The sequence below is a fragment of the Mus caroli genome, chromosome 18 (genome assembly GCF_900094665.2).
Source record: "Mus caroli chromosome 18, CAROLI_EIJ_v1.1, whole genome shotgun sequence".
Taxonomy (NCBI): domain Eukaryota; kingdom Metazoa; phylum Chordata; class Mammalia; order Rodentia; family Muridae; genus Mus; species Mus caroli.
The window spans coordinates 71,156,164-71,167,169 of record NC_034587.1 but is presented as its reverse complement, the minus strand read 5'-3'; the positions used below and the strand labels follow the sequence as shown (position 1 = coordinate 71,167,169).

At 46.3% G+C, this 11,006-nt stretch overlaps 1 protein-coding gene across 4 annotated transcripts in view; it reads right to left on the bottom strand.

Annotated features, from left to right (window-relative positions):
- Myo5b (myosin VB) overlaps positions 1-11,006 on the bottom strand; it is a 314,400-nt gene that overhangs the window by 14,760 nt on the left and 288,634 nt on the right. For all 4 annotated transcript variants that reach the window (XM_029472030.1, XM_021150181.2, XM_029472031.1 and 1 more), the window contains 5 exons: positions 8,576-8,727; positions 6,978-7,067; positions 4,047-4,197; positions 2,536-2,821; positions 809-983 (listed from right to left, as the gene is read on the bottom strand). In XM_029472030.1, coding sequence (XP_029327890.1) covers positions 809-983; positions 2,536-2,821; positions 4,047-4,197; positions 6,978-7,067; positions 8,576-8,727 — 854 coding nt within the window. The remainder of the gene's footprint in view (positions 1-808; positions 984-2,535; positions 2,822-4,046; positions 4,198-6,977; positions 7,068-8,575; positions 8,728-11,006) is intronic.

Here is an 11,006-nt window from a genome sequence, read left to right as displayed (position 1 = left end):
AGGCCAGCCTGGTCTACAAAGTGAGTGCCAGGACAGCCAGGGCTACACAGAGAAACCCTGTTTCGAAAAACCAAAAAAAAAAAAAAAAAAAAAAATATGGCCAAATAAAAATTACAGTTGTAAAGACAATATATAAAGAAAGCAATCAGCTTCATGTTGATAGATTCAGAAAAAAAAAATTCTAGGTAAGGAACTATCTGGAATTGTTTTTAAAAAGGTGTGACATGAGGCAAGCAAGATGGCTCACTGCATAAGGACTCCGGCAACCATGGCTGGTTATCTGAGGTCAATTCCAGAGCTCACAAAGTAGGAGAACCTCCTCATCCCAGTCAACCTCTGACCTCCATACACACACACACATACACACACATCATACATAGCACATGTTATTTTGTTATCAAGGTTTGTGGGTCTTGTAACTTAGCACACAAGAAGGATCAAAAAGGGGCTGGAGAGATACCTCAGTGGTTAAGAGCACTGACTGCTTTTCCAGAGGTCCTGAGTTCAATTCCCAGCAACCACATGGTGGCTCATAACCATCTGTAATGGGATCTGATGCCCTCATCTGGTGTGTCTGAAGACAGCGACAGTGTACTCATTTATATAAAATAATAATTAAAAATAAAAAAAGAAGGCTCAGAAAGTTACAGGAAACTGACGTCGGGTTTTACAACCAAAGCGATCTCTGGTTCATCTTATCAGTTGCAAATCTGGACTGTGTCATCAGGGCTGGAAGTGCACCCCTTAGAAAACTGCTGGCAGGCAAGGACAGACAGGAAGGGCCAGCGCTGGTCTTGAACCGCCGTACCTGCTGGGTGCTTAGGGAGGTGCACAGTGAGCAGATGGCCTCAGCATCCTCGTGGGTTTTCTTCTTCAGCTGGAGGAGCTGGGCTGCCTGGATCAGGGGCTCCATGGTCTGAACTGCTCCGCTCTGGTGAAGGTTTTTGCCCCGAAGCCACTCTTCCAGTTGACTTATGTTGTACCTGAGCCAAGGCAAAAGAACAAGCCTTAATTCTTGGGGTGAAAATGGGGAGGGGTGTGGGGGAGGGAGCGCCTGCTGTGCTGTGCAGGTGACAGTGCCCTTACCTCAATGCCCTTACTTCAGTTGTCTCATGTGGTTCAAAGCTTGCAAAGTGGGGTAAGGGAGATAACTTAGTTTGTAAAATGTTTGCCTTGCAAGCAAGAGGGCCTGAGGTTGATCCCGAGGCTCATACATAAACATGCATGCACACACACACACACACACACACACACACCAAACAACAAAACCACTAATGGGTGAGGTGGCACACAGTTGTAATCTAGGTGCTGGGCTGAGGAGGGGGAAACAGGTTTTGCTGACCAGCCAGCCTAGACAACTTTGGTAAGTTCCAGGCCAATGAGAGCTTGTTGTTTGTTTGTTTGTTTAAATGTGCATGTTTGAGCTGTCCTCTAACCTCCACATGTTCACCCACATGTGTATGCACCACTACTCCTACATGCATACATGAAACTTGGCAAAGTGCCTAGCATTCAGTAGCCTTATATTGAGTGAAGAATGAATAATAGAATGCATACTTAAAACTAAGAAAAGAAGGAATACCTAATGTGTCTATATAGATTAACAGAGAGGGAAGCATTAAACATTCTGAATTATAATTTGATTTAATTTACAACCATTCACATTTCCTTGACAGCCTTGATAACTCCCAGTTCACCCATCTTTCTCACTGGCCTGGCCACATTGCATTAGTCTTAATTAAAAGGTATCTGGCGAGCATCTCTTAAGCTAGGTTGAGCATCATTGCTGAGTGAACTTCACGAATTAATAAGGCAGTGGAGGATTTGAATCATACAGTTGTGGGAAAGGCTACCAGTTAGGTGTGGATTTCACCTTGAAGGCAGCTGTCCTGTGTTCTGACCCCAGCCTGTGTTGGGACTCTCAGTCTCTGTTGGGGAGTGGTTCTAATGCTTCTCCTTAATTTGGCTCCCCAAGTCACATGGGGATCTAGTATCCAGATGCTGAGGGTCCCTGTCCCCAATTGGTTTTTGATTGGTCAATAAAGTTGCTAACAGCCAATGGCTGGGCAGGGAGATGAAGGCGGGACTTTCAGATTTCCGGGTCAAGGGAAGGAGGAGGAGCAAAATTGTCAGGATGGAAGTTTGAGAGATCAGACTTAAGAGCTGCAGGAGCCCTCTGACATGTAAGAAACAGGAAAAATGGCCCCAGGGGGCACTCCCCCGATTGGGTCTGGAGAGGTAAGATACAGATTCAGCAAATATTAACTCAGGAATATAAGAGAGGAGTGTGTTAGCCACACGGAGATTCAGGAGCGGCCCAGCCATTGAACAGTTAAGACATATCAAAATATAAAGGTTACATGTGTGTGTGTGTGTGTGTGTGTGTGTGTGTGTGTGTGCACACGTGTGTGTTTTCATTCAAGAATCCAGAGAACTCTGGCAGGCAGTGATGAGTGCACACACACTGAGAGCTCAGAGCAGGTTAACAGATGACCACTCCAGGTCTCTGTGTGCTGGCCTGAGTGACCCTCTCACCTGAGTTGCATGCCTGTGCTCCAGGAGCAGGCGTCTTTCCGCAGGAGTAGGTTGTTAAGAGTCACAGCGTTGATCATGTAGAAGAGCTGTTTGAACACCTGCAGGATAATCTCGGGGTCCAGGCCCTGGTCACACAGGATTGTATGGAAAGAATTCATCTGGCGGACGATGGCCTCCAGGCAATACGAATTCTCTCCATCCACCATGCTGGAGGAACGCTTCCGGTAACCAGTGGGCCTCACACCAGACAGCCCCTGGATACTCTCATTTTCCAACATGGCAGAAACTGGAAGGAAGGCATGGTTAGAAGGTTGTATGTTCCCCTCAAAACTCTGCTGTTAGGCCACTCAGGTCAACGAAGCCATTCAGACATGCACAGGGCCAACATATGCAGGGACTCAATACATTTGGCAAAGGATTTTGAATCTGGTGGATTTCCAAATTAACTAGGGAACATAATGTACTTAAACTCATTGGTGGTTGGACGAAAATAATGGATGTGTACTAGCTGTACCTTGTACTACCTCTGTCAAGTATCCAAAGTTAAGAACTAAGCCAACTCTGGTTGGTTCTAGGCCCGGCACCATGTAACTATTAGGTCAGTTGCTTCAACACCCTTATTCAATAGCATTTAACTATGTACCAGGTTATGGACTGGACCTCTTCCATTCAGCCAGAAGCCCTATGAGGCACTACCCACTTTACCAATGAGCAAAAGGAAGCTTAAAGAAACTGCATAATTTGGCTACAGGAATGCGGTTAGGAAGAGGCAGCACCAGGATTTGAACCCAGGTCTTACTTGGGAAATGGTGCAATCAACCATAATTAGTTTAAGTTTTGAAACATATCCAGCTCGATGTATCAGTTCTTCTTCTATGTGGGAAGGACCTTAAAAGACAACTCGACAGGATGGAAGATTTGGTCTGAAACTTTTCCCAGGAACTATCCTGGATTGCTCCTTCTGGGAATTCACTCAGCCTGTTTGTGTTGGGAGGACCTGGAGATGCCATTACACAGGTCCAGGTTTAACTTCTCTCCCTCTGCCTTCATGGAGCACTGAGTGACAAACATGTGTCAGTCTATTGTTACAATGCAATTGTTACAATACAATTGTTCTTTCCATTCTGATTTCACGGTCAACACTCAAGTGCACTCATTGCTGTGTACAAAGTAAGTAAATAGGATTGCCCCGTGCTTCCTGCAGCTTGATCCACAAGCACCTCCCTGGCAAGAAGAGGCTGTCTTCATTGTGTTTGCACTCACACCATTATATAGCTTGTGAAAATTACTTACAGGAAAAAAATAAAAAAACCATTAAGGAAAGCCACCTCACTCTGCTGGCATCGTGCTTTATAGTATGCTGTTGAAAATTCCCCAAGTCTTAAGCACAATGTGTACAACTTCGTGCCTTCCCCAGGAAGGCTAGTCACACTTGGTTCCCAAAAGGCAAGGCAAACTTGCCACAGCCCTCCTCTCCTCCAGACCCCGAGACGGGTGCAGCTCCAGCTTACCTATCATAGGCTGTAGCAAGCCCTCGGCAATTTTAATGAGCTGCTGATAGATCTGAATGGAAAGGTCGCTTAGCACCTGGCGGTATTCAGTGAGGTCAAAGTTCTTGAGACAGTGCTCATTCTGCTTCGCAGTGTTCTGTGTCATAAAACCCTGAAGAGGAAAGGTGTGCGTGAATAACCTTCTGGGGGCTCCCGGGCTCCATGTACCTCCTGGGCTTGGGCACTTTAACAACTTTCTATTTGCCGGGCTCCACACTCAGGCCTTCCCTACACATGTAATGCTCTAGACAACATGGGACCTTTGGGATGGCCCTGGACCTTGAAGAAATGGAAATCTCATGACAGACAAGTCAAATTATATTTATATATACATACATATATGTATATATGTATATATACATGTGTATATATATTTAAAAAAATATATATGTATATTTATATACATAAATTTATATATATATAAAATTATTAAATTTATATATATTATTATAATATATAATAAATTATATATAATTATAAAAAATATACATACACACATATATGTATATATGTATATATACATGTGTATATATATTTAAAAAAATATATATGTATATTTATATACATAAATTTATATATATATAAAATTATTAAATTTATATATATTATTATAATATATAATAAATTATATATAATTATAAAAAATATACATACACACATATATGTATATATGTATATATACATATATATATGTGTGTGTATATATATACACACACACACACACACATACACACACATATATATATGCCTAAATCATTTGGATCTTCAAAATAGAGTTCTTTATATTGAGTACCCCAAATCAGAAAAAAATAATGGAGGGATTCGAGCTTTCTGGATGCTTATTTGGTGTTACCTGCATTCAGATTTCCCTAAAATCTTAGGTGACACAGGGCCTTACAGGAATATGACATAGGCCAGGTTCTGTTTGGAGGAGACATCTACAGTCTCTTGTCATTTTATCAGTTAATGGATGGGCAGAAATGGTAGGGAGGGCACTATCCTCTTAGCCGGCTGTACTGGGATGCACATGTAATCTGGACCAAGCACTAACATCACAAGGACCCCTGTAGCCAAGGCTTCTTTATTTTTATCTTTTTTATTTTGAGTTGATCTTGCTGCATCATTTAGGCTGTTCTCAAACTTGGGCTATTCCTACCAACTGCTGGGGTTGAAGGCATGCGCCCCTGAGCCTAGCTCCGAGGTCCTTTTTATTCAGGCCAAGAGGGATTAACAGCAGCCAAAAAAGATCAGTACTGTCAAAGAGGCAGCCATTCCTTAACCTGTGGCCCTTCTCAAATTACAGAGCAATTTTTAATATGAAAATGGACGGAAGCAGGAGGGACTGCGACTGCTAAGAGATGGGGTCCTTTGCTGCTCCTTGCTGTTTAAGACTACACAGAGTCAGTTACAATGTGGTTCAAATCTTGACCCCCAAGAACAGAAGTATAAGGAGCAGATCGGGGTCATGGAGCCTGTGGTCTTGCCCTTTTATAACACTGTTGGAATACATAGTAGCTAGTAACAGTGCTTAGAGCTAATGTCAGTCTGACAAGGGTCTAGGATCATCTGGCAGACAAGTGAGAAGACACACCCTGAATATGGACTACACCATTCCAATGGCTGGGCCCGAGACTGATGAAAAGGAGAGAGGGAGCCAGGTACTATGGGCCTGGATTTATCCCTTGCTCTCTGCTTCTCCGCGTGGATACAAGGTGACTAGCTTCAGCTTTCTGCTGCCTTGATTTCTTACAACAGATGGTCAGGATCTGTGAGCCAAGTAAACCCTATCTCAATTAAGTTTTTGTCAGGGCATTTTGTCACAAACGAAACTAAGACATTTTTGTAAAGCAGGGACCTTAAGGAAATGCCAAGAAAGTGCTTCCATACAGAAAGTGCTCCCAGGGAACAGAAGGCATCCAGTCTGACACCAAGGGCGTGTCTTCCACCTTTACCATCCCTTCCATAGTAAAAGCAAGTGCCCAAACTCAAGTTCTAATTCTTAAAGGGAGGTAGGGTCAAGCCACATTCCAAAGATGAATGACTGGGGTGGAGATTTAGTCCATTGCGCTCAGGAGGAGAGCGTTCCTATCTTATATGGCACAAGGGATAGAATAAAACTTTAAAATGCTGTTGCACTGTTTTAACTTTTGCTACTCCTTGACTTTGGGCAGGGTGAGATGTATGAACAGGGGAGAGCGAGGAGTCGAGACCTCATGGGGATGTGGGAGGCAGGAGGCTCTGGGGAAACTGGACTGTGTACCGTACTCCATGAAGCTGAAGATACCACACTGAAGCATGGCAGGTGGTAATCCCCCCAATGAGAGGAATTCGAGTTCTAGATAAGCTGGACTGAAAAGATCCAGAGTGGAACACGAAATGACAGCCTCTGGTCATGGAATCAAATTAAGCTGGAAGCGAGAAGCTGGCCCTTGACATCAGTTTGTACCATGCGGTTCTGCCTAGGGGTATGTCTCTTCTGGTGGCATCTTTATTCTGAAGTGTACAGAGCCCAAGCGACAGCTGCATACACCAGACACTCGACCTTTCTCCCAGTCTTCACTGATAGGACTCCTCTGGGACAGCTTTAGAGATACGACGTCCCAAGGGTCCCCTAGGGAGGTTGAGAGGCTCTCTGGCCCTGTGTGGTTAAATGCACTCATTTCCATACCTGTTCTATCTCTTGATTTATTTTCAGAGTTCTCGAGCCCACTGAAGCCCAGACTCACCTGCGCCCCAACCCAGTCTTGCAAAGAAAGGCATTCCCACAATCTGAGGTCCCAGCAGGTACCTCACAGACCTTATTATACCCATCATCTAAGGGGGACCCATAGCACCCCAAACTGCAAGTAGATGAAATGGGACCCACTTTGGGATGCTCTGCCCACTCCTCACCTCATCACCACTGTATTGCTTCAGACAGTGAAGGAAGCGGCAGGTGTTGGATAACCAGAATGATGTCATCTCAAAGTCGTCATTGTGCTTCTGCGAAAGGAAAAGCACAGCACTGGCTGAGGGTCTCCCATTGGCTGACACATGTCCCCAGTGCCTTTCTCTTCCTGCGTTTCCTGTGTTACCCAGCATTCCTGGGCAGCCCAATGTACCCAGTCGGCTTTCCAGTCCCAGCAAAGATAATCTTTGCTGAGCGGTTATTGCTGTTCCTCCAGTCCCTGAGATGGCACAGACAGAGTCACTCCTCAGTCTCCTGATGAGTGATGTATGGCCCTGCACATGGGAAGATCTCTCTGACTCCCATGAATGAAGATGGTGAAGCTGAGCGGTGCAAAGGATGCTTGGGTCCAGCAGCACCAGGCTCCAGTTGGGTCTGAAATTTGGACTGGCCAACTCTGATTCTGCACTATGCAAGGTTGGTGTCCCATTGATGCTCAGGTCAGTGGCAATAAACTAAGTGGCCAAGGCTGCTTAGCAACTTGATCTATCCAGTTTCTGCAACGCTTCCACTGACTTCTCAGAGCCCATTCTGTAGATTTATTTATCTGGCATTACTTAAATAGCAATGACTATGAGCCACGATGATAAAACAAGGCTGACCACAGAGGCTATGGGCCAGAACAGGCTAATCTAGCTCAGAGCTACAGAGGCCTCCCTAAGGAAGGGGCATTTGTAGTCCCAGGCTGCCTTAGACTCCAGCTGGAGCTTGTAAAAGAGGTCAAGGCCAGAGACACCAATTAGAGAGCGATCAGCCTGTACAAGTGCATGATACACTTCACGGCAATTAGCAGATAACGTCTGTATGTAGCGAGTCAGGGAAGGTGGGGCAGCTGCCAAAGGCTTGCAGCCAGAAGCTTAAGATTAGCTTGTTCTCAGATCAGGAATCACAGGCTCAGGGACCAGACATGGCCTGGCTTCAGGGCTCTTGGGGGTGGCTTGCCTCCTGAGAGCAGCAGTGTCAGTCAGGGAGAATCTGAATCAGTGTCTGACGTAAGATTGTCACTGTCACTGAGGTCTAATCTCCCTCTAAAGCCCTCCTCCTACTACTTGACTCCAGCTCCTTTGTAAGAATGCCTCGCCCCCAAACAGGCTAGCCAACAATGCAAGCAGCTGCTACTACATACATCCCATAAGAATCTTGTGCCTGAAGGTAGCATTTGTGAGCGGGTTTTACCCCCGCCACTAAGAGCAGCCCTGTTCTGGCTCAGTCTACCTCACCTTGTAAACCTATGAATGGTGGCAGCAGCAGCTCTGCTGTGCCACCAGCCAGGATCGTGTGCCTCAGCCCCCTGGAATGGTGAGGGAGGTAGCACACCTCGATAGCATCTATCTTAGCAGGCAGACAGGCTTTCCCGGAAAACCAGGCTCAGCAGGGAGGTTGCTGCAGGCCCACATGGAGTTCTGTGCTTCCTGACATTTGCAGACCTGACCCTGCTCAGAGAACCCACAGGCATCCCAGATAACTGGCAGAACACAGATACAGACACGCAAAGGAGGTGCCCGCTTTGCTAGGGCTGCTGGGAACTGGGTTGCTTACTCACCTTGAGGACCTTCTTAATGCCGTTGATGGTGGAGCTCAGCAACGAGTGTACCTTGAGGTCATCGTTGGTGTAATCCGCGTGCCTGATGCACATATAGAGTATGTATGCGGGCAGACAGGGCACGGTGCCCGACAGCATCTGAGGCTTCAGGTCTAAAAGCAATAACGGGTAAGTTAGATCTATTAGAACACTTTGTCCGGATTCCTTGTCTCAAAAAGAAATGTCTGCATTATTTCTCTGTAGCTCATCTAGGAATCTTACTCCTCACAGGGCTTGAACAAGGAATAAGTTAAACGGTGGTAGTGTGAAGCCCCTATGGGCTCCCGGATCGAGACATTTAGTGTCCAGCTACTGGTGCTATTTGGGGTGAAGTTACGGAACCAAGAGAAGATGGAGCCTTGCTGGAGGAAGGGCATCATTCTGGGTGGTCTTTGAGGGTTTATAGCCTTGCCCTACTTCCTGCTTGCTCTCTCTGCTTCCTGTGTGCAGATGAAATGGGGTCAGGCAGATTCCTGTTCAGGTGCCTGAGGCCACACCTTTCCTGCCTTTATGGACTCTGGCCCTCTGGACCTGTAAGCCAAAGGAACTCTGAGTGGCTTTAGGTCCTGGTATCTTATCTCAGCAACAGATAAGCAGCCTGCACGCACATTCACCCTGGCACCAGCAGCTGCAGACACTGGTCAAAAGCAAAAGTATGGCATGTCCAGGTGTAATGGAACACACTTTTAGCCCCGGCACTCAGGAGGGAGACGCAGGCAAAGCTCTGTGAGTTTGAGGTCAGTCTGTTCTACATAGAGAGTTTCAGGTCAGAAACTATGTATCAAAATAAACAAAATCAAACACCCCACCCCACATTCCTAGGCGCTTGTACTGCAGCAGTAAAACAAACAGATTCCCAGTGATTTATCTACCACATGGATGAAAGGGCCACAGTTACAAACTCATGCCATGGTCCTCAGGAAGGTGCTTACAGCTAGGGGCGGGCTGTAAATAGAATCCGGGTCATGCAATGGGGTGAGAATGCCTCCATTTCTTGGCACTCGAGCTTCTGACTGGGCACAGTGGATCCTTTGATATGTGAAGATTAATTAGTACCAGGAGAATCTAGCAATAGCGTATCTGAGAGCAAATCATTGTGTTCCCAATGATAGCCAGTTGGCCAAGGGATGGGAGGGCTGAAACCATCTCTGGTCCATGGGTGTGATGCTTAGTTTTTTTGCCAACTTGGCACAGGCTAGGGTCATCTGGGAAGAGAGAACTTCAACTGGGAAAATACTTCCTGTGGAGTAGCCTGTGGGTGTGGGGGTGTGTGTGCATTTTCTTGATCAGTGAATGGTGTGGGAGAGTCCACCATGCTGAGTGTGTTTCTGTATGTGATGTGAGAGGCCCCGCTATGCTGGGTGGACTCCTGGCTGGCATAAGAAAGCAGGCTGAGTAAGCTACAGGGAAAGAACCAGTAAGCAGCACTCCTCCCTGGTCTCTGCTTCGGTTCTGCCTCCAGGTTCCCGCCTTGAGTTCTCTTCGTGGTAGAGTACAATCACAGTGGGCACAGTGTTTTACAGCAACAGATGGCACATTTGAACAGCAGAGAGCCGTCAGTTTGGAGTGAGTACCTGGCAGCACTTGCCCCAATGACTCACAGTAGAACTGGTCCAGCAGCCCACTGCTGCTCTGCCTTCTCCTCCACATGGTGGAAGCCATGTTCAGTCTGGCCCCCTGCCCTTTCTCCAGCTCCTCTCCCCTACGCTTTTCCCTGCCTTGGATGGTGACTCCTTATGAACTCAGGAGGCAAAGGCAGAGGCAGAGGCAGGCAGATCTCCGTGCTGAACTCAAGCTCCTTGCCCCTCCCTTCCTAACATCCCTAGGAGACTGTCAGATAGATGGATTTTAGTATTCTGGAGAGCCAAGGAGCCAGGTTTAAAGCAGTGAGTCATGAAGAGAGCAGAGCAGAGGGGAGTCCTGGTGTGGGTTAAGATGGTGGGTGGGAAAGGGCCTCGTACCTCACTGTAGCTCTGGCTCTAGCAATCTTTAGTCTCATTATCCTGGCAAAACCAAGCCCCCCAAACTCTCTGGGCTTGGAACTCACAAATGGGAAGGCCTCTCACTCTACCTGGATCAGCAGCATCCTTAAATCATCTGTCAAGGCTGATCAGGGTTGGGGTGGCCTGGGCTGCATGCACCTTTAGTTGATATATAGGTTACATCCTTCTCTCAAATCTATCCTTCCAGTTAGTGTTAATTACAGGCCATAACACTCTGGCTGTTAACACACGGTTAACATCCTGGCATTTTCTATGTTCAATAAATGGTTACAGATTGACTCTTGGCTCTAGAATGCCAGGAATGTTCATCCAGGAGAAAGATTGCATTTTATTGGGGTGGTCTGAAGGGCAGATGACGAGGTACTCTTTTCTTTTCTTTCTTTTTTTTT